The sequence below is a fragment of the Actinia tenebrosa genome, unplaced genomic scaffold, assembly GCF_029948245.1.
Source record: "Actinia tenebrosa isolate PJP-AT-01 unplaced genomic scaffold, QUT_ActTen_1.0 PGA_scaffold3__52_contigs__length_22856419, whole genome shotgun sequence".
Classification (NCBI taxonomy): Eukaryota; Metazoa; Cnidaria; class Anthozoa; order Actiniaria; family Actiniidae; genus Actinia; species Actinia tenebrosa.
The window spans coordinates 5,183,135-5,209,590 of NW_028292580.1; the positions used below are offsets into that span (position 1 = coordinate 5,183,135).

Consider the following 26,456-nt stretch of genomic DNA (forward strand, 5'->3'; position numbering starts at 1 on the left):
ATGGCAGAACAGCATCGACGATTCCGGTAAGTCATCTGTGCATTTTCATTCTTTACGTTGCCTGCATGTTTTGTGCTGAATTCTGTTCTCTTGTCTTTCCGTGTACTTTTCCCCCTAGATGTTTCTCTGATAGCAACAGGGACACCTCGCGAAAACTTAGAAGAGAAGTGAGAGGTCTGTACGGAGATGGTACTTGGAAGAAATCCGCTTTAAAAGGTTAATTTAATGTTTATATTTGTATCGAGTTGTACAATTCTGTTCAAGGTACTTGAAAATATGCAGTGCAAACAAGACGCTATGAATTAAAAAGCACATCTCCTTGCCCTCAGATAAGAAATCCCTATTTTTAACTCCGCGCGAACCTAAATTACTTTTATCATTATGATCTAAAAATTCACAACTTTTGAAAGTGTTTATATCTGCCGAAACATTGTCCATTTCAAACTCCAATAGAATCCTATTCAACTGCAATGCACTGAGGGTCAATGCCAATTTAATTTACAGTATAATGCATTGGATCCAGCGAATTTTTAACAATTATCGATATATATGTGTTTCAATTGTAAATCTTACAGTTGCTGTTCATAATATGTTCAGATTCTATTCACCGGTACTGGAAATCCCTGAGGGACGATCAAACAAGACGGAAAAACCAGAAGGTTATGGAGCATAGGAATAACCTACGACAACAACAACGAAAAAAACGGGTAAATGAGTGCCATCAGATGTTTTCCCTTCGTCTTGCCTGAAAACACCGCTGATATTTATTAATACATAGTTCTATACTTCCTTTGACAGAAACTTGAAAGACGAAGAAAAGCTCTTGCTTCCGTTGAGCTGTCTACCGGCGACAGGGAAAAAGCAAAAGAGATAATAGAGGGGCCATTCGCACTTGAGTGCATGTCAAGCGAGGAGAGCTGTGACGATGAGGAAGTGGAAGCTGGCCCAGGTCCCAAGCCTCGAAAGATTCGTAGGCTGTCCTGGGAAAGATCGCGATTGCATAACATCAAAAAAGCGATTGATGATCATATCAAAAAGAATCAAACAGCGGCGCAAAAACGGCTTAGTTCCAGGACCATCATTGCAACTGAGAAATCGAATCGCACAAAGCCTAAGGAAATACCTTCTTGGGCAGCCAGAGAAGGCAATGAATGAAGGCAGATTTGTCTTCTCCTTTACGATTGTATAAGAGGGATATCACATAAGCAATGTTTTACATGCAAATGAGCTGCCCAGTGAAATAGCATGATAATGAAGTGAACCAGATGAGTTTTGTAAGCTAAAACGTTACAACAATTGCCTTGTATTGGAAATATTATTTTTGACAAACTAAAAATCGATAGGACTTGAACTGTTTTCTAATACTGTGAAAATTGTATGATTCACGCATATCTCATTTTTAAACAGTAGCGAATATCGGACTGTTTTCCCACCTATACTATGCATGGTGCAATTTTTATTATTCACGACATCCAAAAAATATTGCTGTGCTTCAAGGACTTAATCAAAATTGAATATAGCAGTGTAAAGCCGTTTTTTGTTCATTATCATTTTTGTTAGAAAAGTTCAACACGTCTCTCGGCCATAAAAGCCACAAGCTCAGTAGTGCAAACAGCATGTGCACACTTCATTAGCATGCTATTTCACAGGGCAGCTCATTTGCATGTAAACATTGCTTATGTGATATCGCTCTATTGTATTGTTTCTATTGTATTAGAGTACATGTACAAACCCTAAAAGCTTGCAAATTTTTTCACTATTTAGTACAAATGGTACAAATTAAAATATAGAAAACAAAATAATTACGAAGTGAAAAAACATTCGACAGCCGGACGGGATCTTCAAATTACTAGATGTCCACAGTCAAATAATTAAATGGTTTAGTCAAATAATTGGCATAAAATATAACTATACATTACTGTTTATGATCCACGCTTTTGATGTTTATACTTTAAATATGTCAGAGTATGTTGTCATAATTAAGAAGACATACACTATATAAGAGAAGCTAAACTCAGCCCATTCATCAGCATTGAATTGTCCGTTTTTCTCCTCGCATACTTTGCTTTTGTGAGTCCTTTTTTTTTTTTGTTCATTTTTTCTTTAATGCAATTTGTACTTATATCGCGTATTTGTTTATTATTTCTTTCGTTTTCAATTTTGATTTCTATAATTTGTAAGCTTGATTTGTAGTTATCGCTAAATCTAAAGTAGTTATTGCATTATTGATTGACTATTAATTTATACAATTGTAATATTTATATATAAAATGAAATGTAATAAAATATTTTTTTTAAAATCCCGTCGTGGATAAATGTCTAAATACGGATTGCAGCAGTTGCGTGAGGATATGAATGAAGTGAATAGTAAAGTGAATAGTGAATTGAAGTATATAAACCACACAATCATGAAAAGTAGCGGCTTGATAAAAAAGCAATACGGCTCTTATTGATGCGTATATAAGCCTTTCTTATTATGAGTATAAGTCTCTTATTCATGAGTATAAGCTACCAAAACACGAGTATACGTTACTCGTATACTTGAGTTTCAGATGACTTAAACTCAACGGAAACAGAGTGCGGTTTTTAGTGCGTTTCCGTAGTTTACGGTAAAACGGAAACATGACATTACGACACGTTTACGTCAACTTATACAAATGAATAAGCAACGGAAACGTTAACTTATCCTTACGATTCCATCAGCTTTCCGTTGACTGAAATTTAGGATTTCGCACTGTGAAACCCTCACAATAAATATAATCACATGGCAACGTATTTTTTAAGAATAAAAGATTCAAAGAAATCAGCATAAAGCTTCTTTAAATAAAAAAGTCTTTATTTGTTTCTTAAAGATAGTGATTGTCTCTGACTGTCTAATATGAATAGGTATAGCGTTCCATAGTCTTGGTGCACAGACTGAGCACGGAAGCCATATGATTTGAGATTATAACTTGGTGTTGTGAGTAGACACTTGTCGGTAGATCTAAGGTTGCGTCTTGGTGTGTATTGATGTAGCAATTCTTTCAGGTACACTGGAGCTAAGCCATTTACTGCTTTGTATGTATAAAGTAGAACTTTAAATTGAACTCGCTTTTCAATTGGCAACCAGAGTAGTTTTTTTAGCTCGTGAAGAGCTATTGGAGTGGCTAGAGTTCACATTTTTCGGATAACGCTTCTCAGCCAATCGTTTTGGGTAATTCCCGTAACCATGGAATCCATAGTATTCGCCAAGTGACGTCACTGGAAGAATCCACGCACGTTGTTTGTAGAGGAAGCCATTTTGGATTTTCGATCACTTCTAAATAACTTGTAACCAGCAGCATATTGTGAGTATTCTTGGTTTACTTTATGCTCTTTTTATTGGACCAGGAAGTGGAGATTACCGATGAAAGTGGAATCAAAGTGTTAACGCAAAGCAAAAATTTTATTCGAAAATGAGGTTTATGCCTTCATTTGCTTATTTCTAACCGGTTTTTTTTTTTTTTTTTTTGAGTGTTAACCCAAAACGAAAATCGGGATCAAAACTCATACGAAAGTCTAGTTTTTGGCGCTTTTTGCCATTATTGCTCATTATTGAAAAAAAAATTCCTCTTGATTGATAAAGACAACAATTTGTTTGCACATTGTACGGATGCATTTGCTACTTGCAGATAGTCCAGTGATGAAGCAGGACGGTGCTTGGCGTGGAAGAGAAGTATTTCAGTCTTGTCGTCATTGAGTTTGAGATAATTTTCCAGCATCCACGTATCAATGGCACGTACACATTCTTCTAATTTATATATATACCCGGTTAATAACTATATATAGACCGTTCGCATTTATAATGAGCAACATTTGATAGAAAACCTTCTCAATTGATAAATAAAATACTTAATTACCTCGCACGTCGGCAATGCGGCCAGCGGCCTGCGAGATGTATATGGCTTATTGCCTGTGTCCTCGGTAATTAACTCTTACATATATATAATTATTATGTCAATGCAAAATTGAGCATCTTGATTCATATTGTAACGAATATATCAAATAATTTTCTTTTGTTTTTAAAATTTCTAGAGTATTCACCGTCGTACAGTTTGCACATTTGTTCCATGGTTAGTGATGTTTGGAATGCGGATATGGACGTCGAAACCAACTTGTTGGTAAAGGTATATCCTTCCTCAATACCAAGGATCGGTACGTGGACTTGGTTTCCGCCTTTCTGGTTGTTTACGATATAATTGAATAGGCCATACGCGGACGTTTCCTCAACAAGAAGGCTTCGTTCCACTCGTGGCTAGAGGTATAATGTCAACGGCGTCTCACATCCGATATTGCATGCCGGCATCTTCCCAGTTCAAGATGAAGCTTGTGCGATAATGAAAAGGTTCCCTTTTTTCCATCCTGAAAACGTTTTTACAACGTTGTTTCTCTCACTTGCGCCCAGTCCACACTCGCTCTCGCTTCCAGTCTCTCACAGTTGGTCGTGCTGAAAACCACTACCCCATATAGGGTATATATTTAGAAATCACCACCCTCCTTGAGAAGATTCGTGAAAGACAATTATTAACACAGTCAAGCTGAAAACTTACCAAAAGGAAGAAATTTTTGCTCTTCTCATTGACTAACTTTGGCCTGTGTTTTTCCACGTAGTCTTGCAATATATGGCGCATATATATTAGTTGGCTGATAGGTCTCAGTAACATTTTGGCGCCTTCCCCATGGGACATCAGGACTTGGGCTTTTCTGACAAGACCGTCGTCACTTTTAATAGCTTTGAGAATTCTGCCTAGTGGCCAACTGTTTCGGCAGCTATCCTGTTGTTTCACTAGCACTATATCGCCATCGGCCAAGTTGGGCTGTCTTTCTGTCCATTTTGTTCTTCTTCGTAGGTTCTGCAGGTACTCACGTCGCCACCTACACCAAAACTGGTCCGCTAGGTATTGGGCTCTTTTCCACCATCTGCGGGCATATAGGTCTTCTTGGACGAACCTACCAGGTGGAGGGGCAAGTGGGCGTGTCTTCGCAGTAAGTATCATAGACGGGGACAGGGGTTGGAAATCAGATGTATCCGATGGGACCGCCGTAATAGGTCGGGAGTTGACAATTCCGGTCACCTCAGCCATCAGCGTGGAGAGTAACTCATGGGTGAGTTGGGAACTTCCTACCCGTGTCAGCATGGCATCAAGGATGTTGCGTACGGTCCGGATTTGACGTTCCCAGACCCCACCAAAATGAGATGCATGCGGGGGGTTGAAGACCCATTGGCTTCCTTGCTCCGTTACATACTTCTGTACTTTCCGTTGGTCTAGCTCTTTCAGAGCGTGCTCTACCTCCGACTTTCCTACAATAAAATTGGTTCCTCTGTCGCACCGTATCTTCGTGAGCAGCAGTAAGGCGGACTCGCGGAGCGTCGGCAACGCACCTGGAATTATGCGGGTATTACTGGGGCCTGGGACCCCCTTGCGCGATCCGGCGACAGCGGCGAGGAGCGCCTTACTGCTGCTGTGTTTGCGAAGATATTTGCTCTATATATGCATGAATGTAAAGAGTTTGCTTATGACTTCTGTATAATTTGTCTAAGACCCAAAGCTAATATACCCAAGCCCAAGGGTTTCTGGTGTTGTGGCAAAAAAAATGCAAATAGAAGATGACACGTCAGCACAGTGTTACGAGTGTGGTAAGAACATTCGCAATGCCGTACCAAATGCTACCAGAGAGCAATATTACGCCAATGGAGGTCGTAAGAAAACACCTTATAAGAGAATAAAATACTTTAGGGACTGGATGAGTCATATCCAAGGTTATCGACCGGTATATCTTGACGAGCAAGTAAAGAAGAAAATTATAGACCATTTAGAAGAGCCAATCCCGCAAAGTCTACGGAAGACATTGAAAAAAATTAAAGCTAGGGAAATATTACAAAACTATTCCCTATCTTTTGACTGAAATTACCGGTAATTCTATTCCTGAGGTTTCTGATATGACAAAAGCCGAGTGGATGTTTTGTCGGCTGGATAAGGATATTCCTTATTACCCTGACGTAATCTATGAAATATTTTACAAAATAGACCCCAACCACCCACTGTTAGGATGGATTCCGAGAAGATAGTGAATCTTATGGCATAAGATGAGAAATTAGCATAAATATTACGCGTAATTTCCAGACTGTCGTTCGATATGTAAATAGAATCCTGTCACGCTCTTTTCAAAGCAAATATTTACTGAGCGAGTTTTCTTTGAAGCTTTTCTTTCGCTTCTTGGTAGATCTTTTTGCGAGATTCCTCGGAAAGATCTTTTACGACTGTTTTTTTGTTTCTTATGTCCGACTTTAATTTCTCGTACTTTTCCTCTTCGGCCAGAATAAGCGAGAATTCTACGTCGTCTATCTTTCTGTCACGCAAAGCCTTTGAGACAAGGTCAGTGATCGTATTTACTTTAGCCCTTGACAGAGCTATTGTCGTGTCGTGTTTTGATATTTTGCTTGACAACTGTTTCATAATGCCCGTAGCAACAGCCGAAATAATACCACAGGCTGCCCCAACGCCGGCCAAAGGAACTCCAACAATTATTCCCGGTCCAGTAAGCGAAGTAGCAACGCCGGAGCCTGTTAACACTACGGATATGGACACTGAAGTTATTGCAATCTTATGTAGCGTACTCCGGGCTCTGACGTATTTCTTCCTAACTTTTTCGTAGTGTTTTGTTTGCCCTTCCAAGTAAGCCAGGATTAAGTTTGCTTTGTTAAGTCTGAAGTTTTCGGCATTCATTTCGTTAGGTTCCTTAGGAAGTTCAGGATAAAGTGGAGGTGCTGATGGTATAACATCCATTATATATACTAATGTACGACGCTTTTGGGAATGATATTGAGGAGCAGCCACATCATGACAACAGGGATTATGCCAACTGGAGAGCATTTAGGAAGATGTTTCCACATGCAGACCCTAGTAAGTTCGAAAGAAGACCAGATGGAATTTACTTCAACGGCGAAAGAATGTACAGTAATGCGGACTTCGAGCCAAAGGCGACCGTTAAGCATAAAGAAAGGCAACCTAATTTCCCGGAGAATTTATTACCGACAACAGAGGATTACCCATTTTACGACAACAAAGGTGGAGCGGATGACTTTGCTAAGATGGTTACCTCCTTAGAAATCCCCGTGGGTCCTACGACTTTCCAGACAAAGGTCAGAGACATCTTTAGAGAAACTGCCATGAAACATACCTCAGGGAAAGAATCCAGAGAATGGTTATCAGGTCCCAACATGCGGTATTGGCCGCAGCAGTTAAACTTTGCAGTCTGGGCTGCTACTAAAAGATGTGGTATAGCCGCGGATATGTTCCATATTCCTTTCCTACGATTTCACGTTGCCTTTATCATGCGACGTATTTTAAAGGAGTTGGGTGCGCCGCTGCCCGGTGATGAGATATTCGACGCAATGGATAACAAATATGATAAAGTAGCATGGGAGCGTCTAAAGAACGAGTTCCATCTCCACGACCCCGACTTCCGCAATAAGGAGGGCGCCGCCCATGGTTTAGGAGAAACATATACGTATGCCTCCTACGTCGGTGCCAGCATAGAAACGCCGGGTATGGGGTATCCCAGTTCCTACGAATTCTCCGACTTAGGAGGCAGCGGAACGAAAGGGAATCTGATCTACTTCATAGAAAGCAAGCAGAGATATCCATGGGCGCCTTTCTTTGCCGCGAAGGGCATTGGACTAAAGAATTTAGCAAGGATTAATCGAAGCATCGAAGCCTTTGTCTACTGCATTCTAGTGGACCAGGTTAGCACTCGCAGCCCCATCGTTGTTCATTTACTTGCTGTCGTTCTTGGGCGACTTCATCTACGTAGGAGCTAAATGCTTGGACCACTTTTGCAGTGTCTGCCGCGCTTTCCTCCAACCGACTTCGTAAGGTAGGCTTTCCTAATGCGTCCTTAAGCGTTTTAGGGATGTTTTTGTTTGCATAGTATTTACCATTGATATCCCTAATTACGTATGGCTTTGAGCCGGCTCTTGCTAGCCTAGCTATTACGACTTCGCGATCCCATTCGTTTTCAGTATCGTACATTACTTGGACCTTCGTTGCATCCCAGTTTGGGAATTCTTCCTTGATTCTCTCGAAATCGTCTGGCTCTTTATTAGCCTCCAACTCGGCTTCCATTTGCTTTTGGAGTTCTGAGATCCATGTTGAACTGGGTGGTTGTGGGACTGTTGAGCGCAATAAGCGATCCATGTAGGAGCTTGCATCGATTTTAGGGATATTTACGACGACATTTTGCGTTGGTTTCAAGATATTAAGCCTTAAGTATTCTGGCATTGTCTTACCAGGGTTTCTATTGCGCCATTTCTTTCTTAAGGAATCCATGGCATTGCGGGCCCTTTTACCATACCTACGCCTTAGCTTTTCAAAAAGGCCCTGTCTGCTTATCTTGTCATCGGAAAGCAAGGACTCATATTCATCGTCGTTAATATCGACTCTGCCTTCTTCGGTAAGGGGGTCAAAGTCCGTTCCTTCTACTTCCATTATATATGATAAGCACAAAGTTAAACCCCAACGTATTACCTAAGCAGGTTGGCGGGCTGAAAGCAGAACGCACCTTTCACCGGGTAACATTCACGCCCAGTAGCGCAAAGCCAGGTGAGACGCTGTATGTAGGCGTACCCCGTCTAACGGATAACCTAGTATTGGTTCCTGGTACCTTGGCTTTAAGGTTTGACCTAGCAATACAACCAAGCACAAAATTAGAAACTTACGTCGTCAATAACGCAGGCAGAAACCTCGTCTCTAAGATGAGGATCAAGTTTGCCGGGGAATCCCTTTTGGACTTAAATAGGTACGACTTATACACCACCTATAAGGACCTATGGTTAACGGCCTTTGACCGCGCACAAAGAATAGAGCAGGGAATTGGCAGCGTTATCTTACGTAAGGTTCGCAGCGATACTAAGACACAACCTACGGATTCTGGTGACGCAACGAGGATAAAGACCGCCTATGGTATTAAGTATGTTATCCCGCTGGACTTTGAAGTGATTACGAACCACGGCGCGTATTATCCCAGGCAGTTATTCGAGTTACAGTTTGAAGTAACCTTAGCGGACACTACTAATATCCTAGAGATGGACGCAGCTGGGGCAGCACTTACCGGAAGTATTCATCCCTATTCCGTTACCAACTTAGAGCTGCAGTATGAGACGGTATACAGCGAAGAGCTGGCCCGTAGCGCTGGCATGGAATACAGCTCCGGCAAGGCATTCCTTTACGACCACGTAGTGATGTACAAGACGTTCAGCTTCCTGGATAAGACGGACGAGGTTATCAACCAGAGCATTAACATCCCCCGAAGAAGTCTCACGGGGTTGATGTTGGTGTTTGCCAAACCCTACGAGGCTGGTAAGCGCAACTCCGAGGCGTTCTTTAACCCCAACATTACTAACGTGGGGATAAATGTCAACGGCGTTCCAAACAAGGTCTACTCCCAGGGAATAAAGCCCGCAGACGTGTACAGGGAGGCAATGCGTAAGTTTGGCGACCAAATTAGCCCTGAGGAATTCTTTAAGGATAAGTATGCGTTATGGATTGACATGCGCACGACCAACGATGAATCTATGCACGGTCAGGGTCTGCGGCTGGTCAACACCCAAGATGGCATAACATTGGAGATCAAGCGCACAAAGAATGCCTCCGCGGGCGACGGCGACAAGATAAACTGCTACGTCTTCGTCGTGTCTGACGCGCAACTGAGCGTAGAAATGAATGAGCTAAAGAGCGTTGCATATTGATTCATCCTAAAAAAAGTTAAAATATTTCTCAGATATACCATGTTACGCGTCTTCGAAAACAAAAACACCAAACTGCAATGCATAGTGCAAGGCGAAACTTTGTACTTTAAAGCGAAGGAAGTGGCTGCTGCGTTAGATTACGAGAACACGGCTAAGGCTATTAGCGACCACGTATCTGAGAAAAACAAGAAAAGGCTGGGCGAGATGAACATAACGAATCGTTATGCTTCTACTATGCATCCACGTTCCTTATTTATGTCAGAGCCTGGTCTGTATCAACTAATATTTAGCTCCAAGCTACCTAAAGCCGTGGAATTACAAGATTGGGTATTCGAGGAAGTGCTACCCGCACTAAGAAAGACCGGTAAATACGAAATAGAAAAGCGCTTTGACACCCCAAATAAGTTGGTTTTCAAGATCGAAAACGAATTTGACCTACATAAGAAGGTGGTTAACTACATCCGCCGGTTTTGCCCTCAGATGCTCATAGCACCGGGTTTAGGAGAACTGCAGGACAGCGACGGTAAGCGTATAAAGTGTTGGCAAAAAGGTTACCAACGAGGTCAACCTGACTTACTACTGTTAAACGCACACGTGCACTACCGCGGCTTCTGCATTGAGTTAAAAACCCCTAAGGGCGACGGTAGATTGTCGCCAGATCAACAACTACTCCTGAAAAGGTATGAAGAAAATGGATACAAAGCGTTAATTAGCAACGACTACGACGACATCTGCCGTGCGATTGCCGCATACGCCGAACACTTACGCATTCCTTGTAAGTGGTGCTGTAAGAGCTTTAAAAGCAGCGAGACTTTGACAACGCATTTAAAGATATTTCATAGAATATATGATCGAGCAAGTGCATTGGCGCGATTTAATTGAGGGTATCGCATATGAAATAAAAAATTACGTTGTCTTCGAGGATTTAAACCGAATGCGGTTACTCCTCAAATACGACAATGTAGAATACTCCCTGTGGGCGCCTGACAGGGTTCGGTATGTAATACAAGGCGAAGAATTTACCCACCTGCGTTCATATGGTAAGCAGGATGGGCGGTGGGTGTTTGACATTGAAAGAAGGGTTGCCCCGTCTCCTCTATGTGGTTAGGCGCGTTTAAAGTAGGGTCGTCGACAATGAGAGTAGGGGGTTCGCATGTAATACAGTCCATATATTGAAAGGGTTATTAGGAATCCTCCTAGGAATGCTGCTGCGTAGGCTATCATATATCTCGGAAACTATTTTAAGGATGGCCTTATTCTTATTAAGATCTTATTAAATGCCCCGGAAACTATTTTGAAAGGAGTCTTATTTTTATTTATTATTTATTAAGGTTGGTTGGAAACTATTTTAGGAAATCCCTTATTCTTATTGAGGTCTTATTAAATATCCTCGTTTACTTAAAAGATGCCCTTAATAAATATTTAATAATAATAAAGAATTTTCTCAAAAAACTTTCCAAATCGCTTCGTACCTATGTATCAGGGTACCCTGGATAATCATTTCAATAAATAATAAATAAAAATAAGGATATCCTTAAAATAGTTTCCAGGGCATTTAATAAGACCTTAATAAAAATAAGGGACGTCCTGAAATAGTTTCCAGAACGTCCCTAGTAACTCCCTTTAATCACTCTTCGTTAAATCGATCCACGTACTCTTTGAAGGTAATCGGGCCATCAGCCTGCACGTACAAACACTGCCAGATATGTTGATCGCTCCTATTACAGCCGCAACGGGGGCAGTCCGCCTCCCAATACTCCCTGTCTTCCCAGCGCACACCTTCAACGCGGTCGAACATTGCAAAGCTCATGTCTATCTCCTTTTTTAATCGCGTCAACTTTGCCCTCGTTTCCTTGGGGCAACAGCGCGCTGCGATATCGCCGTGTATCTCGCAGGCTACGCCGTCCAATTCATACCGCGCAAGGCAGCGGAAACGATGCCACTCGTCGTCTTTGTCTTCGTCGCAGCGCTCGCACACGTTCTTTAGGCACACTGTTCACAGCGCTTCTCCCGCGACTTTCTACAGACCTTATTTTTGACGTGATATTCGAGCATTTGCTTAGAACTAAACTCCTTATTACATCGCACGCACTCCATATATAATAAGAATTTAATAAGCCTCATATGGGATATCTCATAAAGTCCTTAACGGACTCCTTAGCCCATGAGGCCATCGTTAACAGCGCACCAAACCTTTCCGCGCGCTTCAGACCACACATTTCATCATACAACTCCTGCACGCGCTCTTTTAATCGATTGATCTCCTCCCTTTGCATTTCAATGGTGTCTCTCGTATCTTTGACGTCTTTAACGATTCTCTGCACTGCTTCCGTAGGCTCCATATATACCAGCAAATAAATTTGCTTCTAGAAGGCAACTTGTTGCCTGAAATATATGAACCCGAATCACATGCCTTGTAACGCTCTGATAGTAGGACCCACCGGCTGCGGAAAGACCCAATTCGTAGTAGAGCAGCTATTAGGACCCTTTAGATACCGTTTCGACTATATTGTGCTGCTGTGTCCCACCTACGTGAACAACCGCACCTGGACGGGCGTAGGCGCGAAAGATGATGACTTCTTTGTGGATATCTTAGACCCTAACGAGTTATCCAGCCACCTTAAGTTCTGGCACAAACAATTCCCTAAAGATACGCAAACCTTGCTCATACTAGATGACAGTGCCTGCGGGGACGACGTTAAAAGACGCACTTCAGAGCTCGTTAAACTCGCCTTTAGCGGTAGACACGACAATATTAGCGTTTGGTTGCTCTCCCAGCAGCTTACCAGCGTCTCCAAGCCTTTTAGGGAAAACATAGGCTCCCTGGTCGTATTTTATACTCCGAGCAAGTCTGACCTGGAAACCATCTTAAGCGACTATGGCGGTGAGATATCCAAGGAACAGCTGCACGAATACATGCGGCATCTAAAGACGCACCAACATTCCAAGATGATCTTCTCTTTGAGGTTTCCGTATTCCATAAAGATCTGCGATCTTTAACTCCTAATGTATATGGAGATTGAGCAGTTGATAGATGAAGTTCCCACACAGCTAGACGAAAGTAACCTTAAGGAACAACTTAACATCCTTGTGTCATCTGGGAAGTGCAAAGAAATGATAGGCAAGGAACTTACCCATGAGCAGGTTAATAAGCTGTCCGACGAGGAAGTTAAGAAGTTCCATAAGAGGTACGAGGCCGCCCTTGCGAGTAAGACCACGGACGCCGTAGCAGACTCCGCCATCCGACTTGCCACCAAGCTTCTCGGACTTGCGCTGCGCATAGACGACGTGGAGCAACTACAGAAGGACATAAGAGATGACTATGTCATCGCCCAAGAACTTACGATAACCTGCGGGTGGTTGTCTTTGAAGTGTGGTAAGTTAATGGCAGTCGCCTCTGCGGCACTTCACGTAGCTCAGCATGTCGACTTGAAGGAGGTACTAGGTTCCTTTGGAACAACTTGGAAGGACTTTAAGAAGGACAGAGAAGTCGAAAGGGTATTCGAGGCGGCACTTGCCGAGGTACCTGATCAAGTACCTAGTTAAGTCATCCACGGGAGTTACTCAGGTCGCCTCAAGTACTTAGTTAAGTCATTCATAAGTACTTACCCAGGTCATCTTAAGTACTTATCAAGTCCTTACCCAAGTCATCCATAAGTTACTTATCAAGTCCTTCAAGTCCTTAGTATAAATGAGTGAACCAGAGTCGAAAGTAGAGCAGCCCCAAGAGGAGCAAAAGATTACCAAGGCTAAATCTCCAGGCAGAGTTGCCGCGGGGAAGAAGCTCGCGGAGATGAACAGGAAGAACAAAGCAAAGAAGGAGGAAAAGGTGGAGGAAAGAGAAGAGGAATCCTTTATCAATCCTGGGTACGTCATCGGTGCGTTGGGAGTTGCTATAGCAGCAGGCAGCCTCTACTTACAATGGCGGGCAACGAAGCCAAAAGTAGAACCCGTGCATGTGACGCAGGAGCCTAGAAGCAAAATACCCGTGATGGAATAACCTTCTCGCTCTGTAATATAATGTCAACCGCGTTACTGAAAACTGTTGAAGAGGCAGCTATCATTACTTCCATCGTTGCGGGTATTGCTTGGGTAGGTAAAACGGTGCTCAAAGAAGACTTTACCGAAGACCCAAGCAAGAGCTTCGCTAATTTTGCTAAGATGACCGCTGCCGTAGGCGGGGCTATCATGGTAAAGGGTTACCTGCGGAAGGAAAAGTACATCCCTCAGTGAGCGTAGCTCACTTCTAGAAGGCAATTTATTGCCTGATATATAAATGGCTGCTATGATAGGAGGTTCACTAATTGCTGCTTTAGCATTTACTGGTGCTAGTTACGCGGGTAAGTACATAGAAAAGGCAGCAACTGGCGGAAGTAGTCTCGAAGCCGAAAGGAAGAGACACGACTTAGCGCTGGAGAAATATCAGCGGGACGTGGCAGCTTGGAATGAAAAAAGACAAGCTTACAGGGATTGGTTGGATAAGAACTACCAAGACAAGATGCAGGCGGATAAGAACTTCGAAAATACAGACTACGCCTTTAAACTTTATGCACAGGCGCACCCCGCGGCATTAACGGGGTTGAAAAGGCCTCAGTTTAAGAATTACTACCAGCCTTCTAAGAAACAAAAAGACAATGAGCTGGTATTCGTAGGAGTTGCAGGGCTGGCAGGAGGCGTAGCTTTGGCGTATTTAGTCTAATATATGATCGTCTTTTTGGAAAGCGACAAGAATAACTTTACCACTTATCTGAATCCCCCCATCAAAGCCCATAAGGTGAAGCTGGTTAGTTGCTCTTTGTACAATTCTTGGTATAATTTAGTCAATGCCTTGGTCACCGTACTTAAGGCGCCTGGCAAATATCAAGGTGAAATGCTGCCCGATGGACATTACACGCCAATCACCCTTGCTAAGGAGCTCGCCAAGCGCGGTTATACTCTCACCACGGGATTACCACACGAAATGACCCTCAAACATAATATGCCAAACTATTCAGTAACTTTTGGAAAGTTTGACCCATTGGGATCTTTATTATGTGCCTCGGGCAAGACGATTACCAACACGGCCATACCCGTGTAATGGAAAGTCGCATCCTCTTACGAAGTCTATTGCGACTTGGTCAATAGTTACAGCAATGGAGAAAAGTCTTCTCTTATGTCCAAGTTTCTGCCCAAAGGTAATCCATTTGACCCAGTAGAATACACTCCCATTTCTTTGTGCTATGATTTGTCTAATTTGGTAGAAAGCATAAACATCACCATCAAAGTGGACGGAGAGACGGTGGATTTTAACGGACGTAAGATTGTTTTGGAATTCATATAATGGGTCGAACTGAGGACAAACTTAAAAGGATTTACTACGGGCCTGAAGGCAATTGGAGAGGAGCGTCGGCCATCAAGAAACTCGCGACCGCGGCCAGGGTATCAGAAGAAACGGCTAAGAACTGGTTAAAAAAACAAACCCTCTGGCAGGTCTATCTTCCCGTGCCCAAGTACATTCCCAGGCCCAGCTTCACCGTAAATACCCCTAATGAAGTTCATCAGGCGGATTTGCTTTTCTTACCGCACGGCAAGGTGAGAAGAAAGACCTATAGATACGCTTTGACCGTAGTCGATATCGCAAGCAGATACAAGGACGCCGAACCCATAACCAGCAAGGATTCTGGGGAAGTCGCAGAAGTCCTAGGTAGGATTTATAAGCGCGTCTTGAAATGGCCTAAGCTGCTGCAAGTGGATGCGGGGACAGAGTTCATGGGCGTGGTTACCAAGACCCTGAAAGACCACGACACCAAGATTAGGAGAGCTGAAGCTGAGTACCACAGGGGTCAGAGCATCGTCGAAAGATTCAATGAGACCCTGGCCGAGCGTCTCTTTGGATACCAGTATTGGAAAGAGCTGGAAGATCCCTCCAAACGCAACAGGGAATGGACTCAAAGGCTCCCCCAGGTCGTCGCGGCTTTAAACAACGAGGCGGCCAGGGTTACAGGAATGAAACCCAGGGATGCTATGAAGAAGAGACACGTGGAACACAAGTCCTACGTCAGAAGTTCAAGGGCGGTCGGACTGAAGGAAAGAAAGCTCCCCCGCAACATAGTGGTCAGATACCTCTATCAGCCGGGGGAACTCGAAGGTGGCAGCAAGAGAGTCACGGATCCTAACTGGTCCCTGGAAACGTATGAGATTTCGAAGTCCGTCACCAAGGAAGGGCAATCCGTGTTGTATTACCTAAATGGCCCAAGTCGTGGATTCGTCAAGGAAGAGCTGCTCATAGTCCCCAAAGACTCAGAGTAGTGCTGCTCCACGCGCCCGATTACACTCTAGGCATGTCAACCTTACGTTGCCTCTGCAATGCCCGCGTTTATTATTTATACGATCCACGGATCATTCGGGTCAAACCTCCATAGTAGTGGTATGTTACACTTTGCGCAGCGGGCGCCTTTCTTATAGACGTCGTTCACGCATAAGTCAAAGACATGACCCTTCTCTTCGTCGTGCCGCTTGTAGCGAAGGAGTTTCTTAGCGACGTTTTCTTTGGCTACGTCCTCTGGCGTCTTAACGTAGCGCAGCTGCGGACCGCAGGCTCTTTTCAACTGCTTGGCGTACTCCACGCGGCTTACGGCGGTGTAGATAAGGTTGCTCCAACACAGCCGCTGGTCTATGATCCATAAGGTTTCTTTTATGGTAAGCCCTTGCGTGCTGTGGACTGTCATGCAATAGCCTAAGCGCCAGTCTGGATGGGAGGTTATTTTTTCCACCTTTTCTATGGGCACCCAGGCTTTGTCGTGGGTAACTGCGTTCTGCAGTTGGATGTCGGTACCGGGTACTAAGACATCTTTTCTTTGCATGCGGGTGTCACGCGGCTTATAACAAACGGGCACCAAATGACTAGGGAACCGCTCCTGGTGTATTCTCAGTAGATCTTTTTGTATGCGCGACTGTGCTGCGCGCTTACTACTTAGCACCAGATCCTTAGGATGCCAAGAATACAGGAAGTCTTCATACGACTTCGCTCGCATTCTTTTTCGTAACACCTTAGATTGTTCGGCGTCGCTAAGGCCCCTTAATTCTGCCTTTAATTTCCTCACTTGATCCTTGCTGCGGTAGTCTGTGTTAATTTCTTCATGATAGTCTACCATTTCTTTTAACCATTCATGGGGCATTTCTCCGGCTATAGGAGGTGGTTGACATGGAACCCCCCGCAAATACAACTTGGCACTTTCCGCGGAGGAAGTCTACGAACTCCTGCAGGATTTCTAAGGGCACGGTACAGATTTCATCCCAAAGTATCACGGGAGGTATGTCGTGGATGGCTTCCGGCACCCACTTTTGGCCATTCCAGCGAAAGAAGCTGTGGTAAGTTTGCGCGTCGTGGCCCATTTCGCAGAGTTCTCTTTCCAAACGATGTGTTGGCGTTAGCACCTTTATCTTAGAAAAGAGTTCTAACACACGCGTCGTCTTACCGCTGCCTCCCGTACCGTAAAGGTAAGAGAAGCGTTGGTAGGAAATAGGGTCCGCAACTGAGGGCAGTGGCTCTTCCGTCGGCGTAATGGAACCGCGGGTGTGTTCTCCGCGATATTCTACACGTGCCCTCCAGGCTCTTATCTTCTCATCTTTAACGCGCCATTGTCCACTTTCTGCGAGTTCATCGGCAGTGTAGAATTCCTTCATCTTTTCCAATACGTGCGGTTTCACATATAGGGAATCCGTGGCTACGCGTGGAATGTCTTCTTGGTCAAACCGCAAGAGCATTGCGAGAAGGTTAATGTGCGCGTAGGCTAACATGCTGGCACGCAGATGATAATATTGCGGTCGATGGTCCTGGTAATAACACAAAGCATTCCAGTTGTAAAGCTCATCATCTACGAGGTAATCCCATTTCTCTACAGACACCATCGTTCCTTGATCGTGGGCACGTTTTATGAGGAAGCTTAACTCTCCTTCGTCTGTTATTAAACGCCGTTGCATGTGCTTCTCTCCCTCCTTAGCGCCCTGGGTAAATTTGCCTATGACAATTCGGGCGGTTGGGTTGTGCTCTGGGAGCCACTTCGTGTAGGCGCTATGGCAAAGTATGGCTTCATGCGCTGTGTATTTCAGGAGCTTACGCTCTTCAAAGAACTTTAACAATGGCACTGGTATCCATTCTTTCTCTTGTAGATGCTTCCCGTACCATGCGTAAATTATGGGGTGCAAGTCTTTAGCCAACTTCCAAGACGTTAATCTGACGAACCCCGTAGCTGGCACGTCGTAGCTGCCGTCTAAGGACACACGAAAGAACCGTGAATCTGGATGGCCGTAGCGGTCGTAATATTCCTTACAATCTCCCAGGCCTTTAAATGACGCAGGATAGCAGTGCTTCATGTCTAAGGACACGTATTCCTCCTCGTCGTACTCCATGTTACAAAGACCGCCGTGGCCGTGTTCTACGCAGGCTTTGGCTATGTCTTTGAATTCTTTGGGGGTCGGTTTCCACCCATTCCTTCTTTTTGCGGCTAAGAAGTCCAAACTACGAGAGCTGAGGACCTCGTCTGAGAAGTCTTCCCCAAGAGTTTCACAGGCGCTTTGGATGCGCTGGTGTTCGATTTCCGGGCGATACAAAGTGCCGTCCAGGGTCATAAACTGGCTTCCTTCCGAATCCATTAACCATATTGAGTTCTCATGAATCAAGTTCACCAACGGGGAGGTTTCGTAGACCTTGGTTTCTTTCTTTCGCGGGAATCGAAGTTCTCGCCAAGCGTGTCCGTTATGCTGGTAGATGACTATAGGAGCACCTCTGCCGCCGTATTTATGTGTCCCAGGGTAAATGTACCCGTCTGTGATGTCTTTCACGTGTATGCGCCTTTCTAAGGCAATTTCTAATTTCTTTATGTTGTCTATCGTAGCCCCAGCTTTGTAGGTGGCGTTTTCCCATTTCCTGATGGCTACTTTTCTTTTCGGAGTTAACTTACCTCCGCGGGCGGAATCTTCAAAGAATTCCCTTACCAGTTTCCCGACGCAGTTGCCGGGATGTCGCATTGGCTTGAGTTTCCTAACGTCTGGCTCTTTGATCTCATACGCACCGTAGATAACTACCGTAACAGGGTAAGCAACCTCGTAGAACAGCGCGTCGATGCCTACCAGCGCTCTGGGGCGCATTTGCTTATTTAAGACAAACAGGTTCTGCTTACCAGACGCCCGAATAGGGTTACGGCCTCTTTCTATTACCCAGTCGCCGTCGTAATACTTTATAAACGTTAACTGTAAACGGTAGTTACCTTCAGGCATCAGGTCTATTATCTTTTCGGCTCTTTCTTCATTCATGATTTCTTCTGTGTCTCCTTCTGTGAATGTCGTGAAGGCGAAGTCGGCGTCCAAACGATCCAATACCTGGGTTCGCAGCTTGCGTACAGTTTTGTTTTGAATGCGCGCGATGTTGTCCATCTATATCTAGGAAATATTTTAACCTTCGTTTGCGACCCTACAAGATATTTGATAGGATCCAAATATCTTCGCAAACACAGCAGCAGTAAGGCGCTCCTCGCCGCTGTCGCCGGATCGCGCAAGGGGGTCCCAGGCCCCAGTAATACCCGCATAATTCCAGGTGCGTTGCCGACGCTCCGCGAGTCCGCCTTACTGCTGCTTCGTGGCGGGACCTCTTAAGGCAAAGAACCTTCGAAGGGCGCAGATGAATGAGTTTGCATCCATACTCTCTAGGAGTTCTATATGGATGGCTCTTGAACTCAAACAGGTGAACACCAGTCCCCACCGTTTGGTATTGGCGGCGCCTCCTCGCAGTCTGCGGGTGCTTATCAACCACGGGCCAAAGACGTCGAGCCCAACATTCGAGAATGGTGGGCTCATGTCCCTGCGATCTTTGGGAAGGTCGGCCATATCTTGTGTTATGACTGTCCCTCTGGCTTTCTTGCAGGTTACGCATGCGCTGATGACCTTCGTTACTGCGCCGTGTCCCGAGATGACCCAGTATCCGGCCTGGCGTACAGCTCCATGTGTGATCTGTCTACCTTGATGATGGACAGATTCATGGTAATGGCGGATCAGGAGCATTGACAAGTGGTGGTTCTTAGGAAGAATGGCAGGGTGTTTCTCGCTGAACTCTAAAGACGAGCGTCGCAATCTACCGCCCACTCGTAAGATCCCGTCTTCACCAATAAAGGGATCAAGGGCGTGGAGGCGGGATCGTTTCAGAGAGTTTTTCCTTTTCCGGACACTTTGCCTGCTTGTGCTGTCTTGAACAGGAGCCTCGGTGAGAGATATGGTGTCTTCTAGGAAAGCTTCCTTTTGGACTATTCTCAGAAGCAGGATGGTAGCTCGATCGAATTCATCCACCGTGGGGGGCTCAAGGTTTCCTGCATCACTTTCTCGTTTCTTGTTGCGCTCCCTTTTGAAACGTCTCACCTTTGCTATAAGCAGAGCTATGGCGTGACGAAGTCTGGACCAGCTTGAGAACTTGTTTAGCCTTGCCGAGCTCATTTCCTGGGTAGCATGAGTTTTCTTGACTTTGACCTCCCTCAGCTCTGGGTCGTTACTGTCGAGCGCGATCTGTGGGGTAGCGTCGGGGGAGCCTAGCTGCTTCAGGAATGGTGGTCCTGCAAGCCACATGGATTCTTTTAGTTTATTTGCATCGGCGCCGCGGGTGGCGAGGTCGGCAGGGTTGTTCTTGGTTTCGACAAACCTCCACTGTTCGGGTTTTGACATGCTCCTTATTATCTGTACTCGGTTTGCCACGTATGCGAAGAATCTTCTAGTCTCGTTCTGGATGTATCCAAGTACAACCTTGGAACCTGTATAAAAGACAACTTCTTGGATCTCCATGTCTATTTCGGCCAGAACCTTCCTCACTGCCTGAGTAGCGAGTACAGCTCCGCAGAGTTCAAGACGAGGGATGCTCGTACGTTTGGACGGAGCTACTCGGGACTGTCCAAAGATGAGGCTGACATGCGGTTCGTTATTGTGGTTGAACAGTCGCAGGTAGATAGCGACTCCAATCGCGTCTTCGCTGGCGTCAGAGAAGGCATGAACCTCTGCTTTAGAAATGTGACCGAAATTCCTCGGATGAAAACAGCGAGAGAGCGACGCTTTTTCTAGGTCCGGGAGGGCGTCCTTCCACTGTTGCCACTGGTGCATCAGGTCTTCTGGTAGGAGATCGTCCCACCCCAGAGCGTTAGCATTCCGTTCTTTCCCCATAATGACAAGACGATGGAGAAGCAGCTTGCCCCTTAGGGTGACGGGCACTGCAAGTCCTAAAGGGTCGTAGATTGAGTTTACCACTGCTAGGACTCCCCTTCGGGTGAAGGGTTTCTCTGGGATGGAGACTTTAAAGGTGAATCTGTCCTCTTCTAGGTCCCATTGGACTCCCAGAGAGCGCTGCGTTGGAAGGGTCTCTTTCCGGAGGTCCAAATCCCTTATGTCTTTGGCTCTGTCTCCTGCTGGTAAGGCTTCCATGACATCCACGGAGTTAGACACGACTTTGTGTAGCCGTATGTTTGCGCTGGCGAGAACAGCCTGTGCCCTCTTGATTAGGTCAATAGTCTCTAGCGGAGTTGGGCGTGAAACTAGGCCATCGTCTACGTAGAAATTTCTGTGTATGAATTTGGATGTGTCGGCACCGTGCATCTCCTCGCCGTCGAGCGCTGTCTTGCGAAGTCCAAACGTTGCCACGGCAGGACTGGGGCCATTCCCAAACAAGTGTACTGTCATCTGATGCTCGGTGATTCTTTCAGATGGGTCGTTGTTTTTAAACCATAGGAACCGAAGAAAATTCTGGTGCCTAGACTCCACGTGGAAGGAGTGGAACATTTGTTCCACATCGCACATGGCTGCTGTCTCGCTGCGCCGGAACCGGAGAAGTACTCCAAAGAGGCTGTTGGTCAGGTCCGGCCCAGTTAAGAGCTCTCTGTTCAACGAAACACCCTTATATTCAGCTGAAGAGTCGAAGACGACCCGGATCTGTGTAGGTTTTTTTGGGTGGTATACCCCGAAGTGGGGAAGGTACCATACCTTTCCTTCTCCTGGTTCGCTGCTGGGTCCCCTGGAGGGTACAGGTATGGCGTGGCCTTTGTCCAGAACCTTGCCCATAAACTCGAAATAGTCGTTCTTCATCTGGGGTTTCCTACTTAGTGTTCGGAGAAGACTTCCCAGCCTGCTTACTGCCTGTTCCCTGTTGTTGGGCATCGACGGGTTGGTTGAGCGAAACGGTAAAGGCATGACCCAGTTTCCGTTTTCATTTTTGTGGGCGTTTTCCTCCATGATTTTTAGGAACATCTTATCTTCCTGTGAGAGTTCAGGTTCGTTGTCGAACTCAGTCGTGTGGAACACGTCTTTTAGAATGTCCCTCCTGGCGTTAACTCCGAGCTCCTCTTTGACCTTGAAATGGTTGGGACAGGGTGACACCTGGAGCTCCCCATAGGCGTGTTCGATTGGGACGGTTTCTGATTTGGACACTGTAGTACGTCTCGTAGAGATATGGAAGGGCCCCCCTATTCTGTCTAGACACACCTGTCCTGAGATCGTCCAGCCCAGATCTAGCCTTTGGGCCCAGGGGGCTCCTCTCGGACCGTTCTTAAAAGCTCGGACCTTTAGCATCTCTGGTGCATCTCTGCCTATCAGCAACTGGATCTTAGCTTCTTCATTTAGTGGCGGTATTTCCGATGCGATGTTCTCCAGGTGCCTGAACATTCCTGCTATCTCAGGGGTTGGGATTTCGGTCTTGTCTTGGGGGATATGTGCGCATTCTATCAGAGTCGGGAGTCGAAAACGTTTCTTGTTGGCGCTGATGAATAGCCCGGAGATGCGGCGACCGTACTTAACTTCTTTCTCGCTGGTACATGTAGAGAGGAGGTATCGTTCTCGGGGTCCGCTTGCTCCTAACTTGTCTGCTAGGTCTGGGGAGATCATAGACGCATTACTCTGGTCGTCTATGATGGCGTACACCTGGTGGCGCTCTTGTGGGTGCTGCTGTTGGTAAACTTCGACCAGTAGAATTTTACTGCAAGAAGCACTTCCCCTTAAACCCTTGCAGACGGACGTACAACTCGAGCTTATCTCCTGGCCTTCTTTCTCCTCGCCGTCCTTCTCTTCGTGTAGTAGAGCTGGATGGCGGGTGCTACCGCACTTCGTACATGAGACTTCGGCTTCACAATCCTTCGCAATATGGTTTGCTTCGAGACAACGAAAACAGAGGTTTTCTTTTAGGATCCAGTCTGTCCTGTCCTTTACGGGTTTTGCTGCAAAGGCTTTGCACTCTGTCAGCTCATGACCATCACGGTCATGATACTTGCAGTGTTTCTTCGGTTTCTCTTCTCTGGTGTTGGTTTTCATAATTCTCCTTGTTCCAGCGTAGTCTTCTCTTGAAGTTCCTTTCCTCCCTCCGCCTGTCACTGGTAAGACTCCACTTGCCAGCACGTTTGGGTGGTTTTTCTTTGTCGCTTGACTCCGTACCATCGACGCGAACACGTGAAAATCCGGGTACGCATCTTGGTACTTGGCAGCGTAGCTGATTATCTCCTTTTCCCACTTTGTTCTTAAGAAGTTTGGTAGCCTTTCGACTATCGGGCGCAGAACGCTTGGATAGTTTAAACACGAAAGTCCGGGAAGAAATGACAGTTGACTGTCAACATCTCCACATAAGTCGGCAAAGACCTGGAGACCTCGGAGGTCTTTCTCCCCGAACCTTGCTGCCTGAGAGAGGCGTTCTAAAAGGGAGTTCGTGATGGCTGCCGTGTTTCCGTATCTCCGCTCCAGCTCTGTCCAGGGGTCGTGCAAGATGACTGTAAGGTCGCTGTGGTGTCTTTTGCGGAAGTTATCAACCAGGATCTGAACTTCACCTGTAGTGAAGTTTCTCAGGTAGTTCATCTCCTGGGCGGCAGTGACGTCAGCGTCCTCGATCATGGCCTTGAACGCTCGTTTCCAAGGATGGAATAGGGTGACCTCACCGTCAAAGACGTCGGGATGACACTTGGGGAGGCTCTGCTTGGTTAAACCGGATACGAGGCGTTGATTTGTGGCCGTGAAGGTCTCCAATAGCTCGTTTGTGTGCTCTTGCTTCGGTGTTGAGGTTACAACTCGGGGTGTTTCCTTTCCTGCTGGGGTGTGGGTAGTGGCGGCGTCTATCCAGGCTCTAACACGCTCTTCGGCTCCTAGCGGTTTTTGCTGCACTTGGGGAAGGCTTCTGTAGGCGTACCCGAACTCGTCTTCTTCTTTGAAAGCCTCTTCGATAGCTTGCAACCTCGCCTCTGCAACTGCTTTAGCTCGGTCGGCTGCCAGCACTGCCATGTCGAGTTCGTATCGTGCCTTTTGTTCTTCCTTCTGTCGCTGATCCTCGGCCTCTTTTAAGCGGCGAGCACACTCTTTCTCTGCCATCAGTCGGTCGAATTCTGCTTGTCTCAATGTTGCTGCTGCATCACCCCGTGCTTGAGCGTGAGATGCCGTTGAGCGATGAGAGCTCTGTGAAGCTTGTGACTGGGCGCTAATGGAGGGTGTAGTGCCTGCCTTCGCGATAAGGCTGTCAGCATGCCCTACTTCGCTGTATTCTTTGATTAGCTTGGCCTCTTCCGCGTAGTCTCCCCATTTGTCCTGTGCGTAGAGCTCTGACAGCTCTTTCAGTGCTTTCTTGTAGTTGTGAGTGGCCGAACGTAAGGATTTTATACTTTCCTTGCGCATCTCTCCTTTTTCCCGTAAGGTTTTAGCGGCTTCGTATACTGTCGAAAGGATTTCTCCATTGATGTTAACCTCTCTTCGCTTTAGCTCGATCAAGTTCTGTAGTGCCTTCCGTGATGGATGGCGTTGGCGTCTAGTGTTGCTTTCACCTTCCGCTGTCCCGGATGGCAGTTGGCTCATTTTCCACAGGGATCCCACGCTGTAGATCAGCAGTATCCTATTCTCTATATTCTTGCAGAATGTACGGATAACGTTCACAGGAATGGGCTACGTCTCAACGGAATGAGGTCAAGGGATAAGTGGAATAACGTGGCTAACCTTGAACTGCTTGTTGTGGCCTTAAGCCATGTGATTACTTGCCGCCGGTAATCTGGTAAACTCGTGCATTCCTCGGTTGTGTAGAGTGAGTTTCGTTCCAGCGAAAGTCCTTTGGATCCTTCTAACGGTCTAACTAACTACCTCCCTTGGGCTCTTTGACTGTTTTCGACCAACTAGACTTTTCACTGTCGCGCTTCCGATGAAGATTTTTTACGAAAACGCCAGCGTCAACCACAAGCAAGTCTTGTTCCAATTTGTATTTTAATAAGCAAGCTATGGTGAAAACTAAGAACCAAAAATAGTACATTTATAAGACAAAAGATTAAGAAAAATGTTACAAATGATAAGGGCGAGTATTAAAAGAAAAACTTACGTCTAGTGGCGTCGTAAACCTAAGAAAAGCTGTTGTAGAAGATATGCTTTGATCGGTAACTGTATTTAACTTACGTGAGTGAATTGCTTAACAACTACCATGTGGTCGGTATCAAGTTCCGGCCTGATACTCTACACCGGAAATGGTTTGGGCATGATAAGCGAACACAACACTGGTGACTGTTCCGGGTGCAAGTAATTTTGCTGGATATATTAGGGCAGCTGCGTAATTAGCCAGTGTGTTTGAAGTTGCAGTGCCCATCCCATAGTATTGGAATACTTGGCATTGGACGCTTTTGACCCTGTGTTTTCAAACGTAAGTGGTATAGGTTGTGACGACAGAGACAACGTCTGAAAACGTTGTACCCAGTCTCTTCTTATGTTGTCATAAAGGCTCTCTTTGGTTAGTGCAGGTATACGGTGTCCAATCAAGGCTAGATGAAGATCAAGGTCTGCGCGACTTTCAAATTCCTCTTTGCATCTCGGGTCGGGCATTCATGCTTAACGACTTCTTCCTCGTCATGATCACTTGCTTGTTTCCTCTCCTTTATCTCTCTTGATTTTACTGGGAAGAAAGGAACGTCAACTTTCACAAGTGTAGCTCCTTGGGGATCACATACTATAGTATCCCACGGAATGAGTTTTCCAGAGCCTACATTAAAAGCTTTCCAAACACGAAGGCCAGTAGAAGTGAACTCAAAACTGTGATAAGAAGAATAGTTGGGAATCTTATTAATTTGCAGGGATAGATTCTGTTCTTGTATAATACAAACAGCAGCCGTCGTACCTCCCACTGGTCTTTCCTTTAACGCATTATGCATGTCCTCAGCACAGATAATGTCATGGCCCTCGTTGCAAAATCGTCTTATAGCAGCTTTCATCGGACACAGGATTCGATCACAAATATCTTTTCCAAATTGCGGCTCTGAGTGGTCGTACCTAACAATCTGAATGCTATGTCGTTTTCCTAGTTGTTGAAGAGATGCAATCAGTTGACTGTTATGATAGCAGCCCGCTTCATCAGATCTGAGATAAGCTTTGGTGATGCCTGCGTTATTGGTATTTATGATTGAAAGTAAGTTTTCTAAGACAGACAGAACAGCATACCAATCCTGCTTACAGTTGTCAAATAAGTGGGCATAAGAAGTTACCTGTAGCTTCTGGCCTTCTTTGAAGATGACACTGCTGATATGCCAGTTCATTCCCCTTTTCCCATACCATTCTGCTTGCTTCTCTCTGAACTTCATCGCAGTAAATTTCATCGCCCATTCAACAATAATAAGAACCTCCTCCTCTCCAAGAGACTTCAAGACGCCATGCTTGCTACTTTCTTGATTTTGAGCACGAATAAC

General features: G+C 45.5%; 2 protein-coding genes across 2 annotated transcripts; one reads left to right on the forward strand and one right to left on the reverse strand.

The window, feature by feature from the left end:
* LOC148908148 (uncharacterized) lies at nucleotides 1-1,155 on the forward strand. The gene is made up of 4 exons (XM_089035796.1): nucleotides 1-26; nucleotides 119-216; nucleotides 598-707; nucleotides 799-1,155. Exons 1-4 carry the CDS (start codon nucleotides 1-3, stop codon nucleotides 1,153-1,155), a joined length of 591 nt encoding a protein of 196 aa, XP_088891922.1.
* An 18,213-nt stretch (nucleotides 1,156-19,368) lies between these two features.
* On the reverse strand, nucleotides 19,369-24,594 carry LOC148908149 (uncharacterized). The gene has a single exon (XM_089035797.1). The coding sequence runs from the start codon at nucleotides 24,592-24,594 to the stop codon at nucleotides 19,369-19,371; it is 5,226 nt and encodes a 1,741-aa protein (XP_088891923.1).
* Nucleotides 24,595-26,456: the final 1,862 nt, after the last annotated feature.

Bases quoted from the DNA above. Each gene is read 5' to 3' on its own strand.
- LOC148908148 (XM_089035796.1), top strand. From the start codon at position 1: ATGGCAGAACAGCATCGACGATTCCG. The intron at 27-118 runs GTAAGTCATCTG...TTTTCCCCCTAG, and splicing joins GAACAGCATCGACGATTCCG to ATGTTTCTCTGATAGCAACA. The intron at 217-597 runs GTTAATTTAATG...TAATATGTTCAG, and splicing joins GAAGAAATCCGCTTTAAAAG to ATTCTATTCACCGGTACTGG.
- LOC148908149 (XM_089035797.1), bottom strand. From the start codon at position 24,594: ATGAGCCAACTGCCATCCGGGACAGCGGAAGGTGAAAGCAACACTAGA.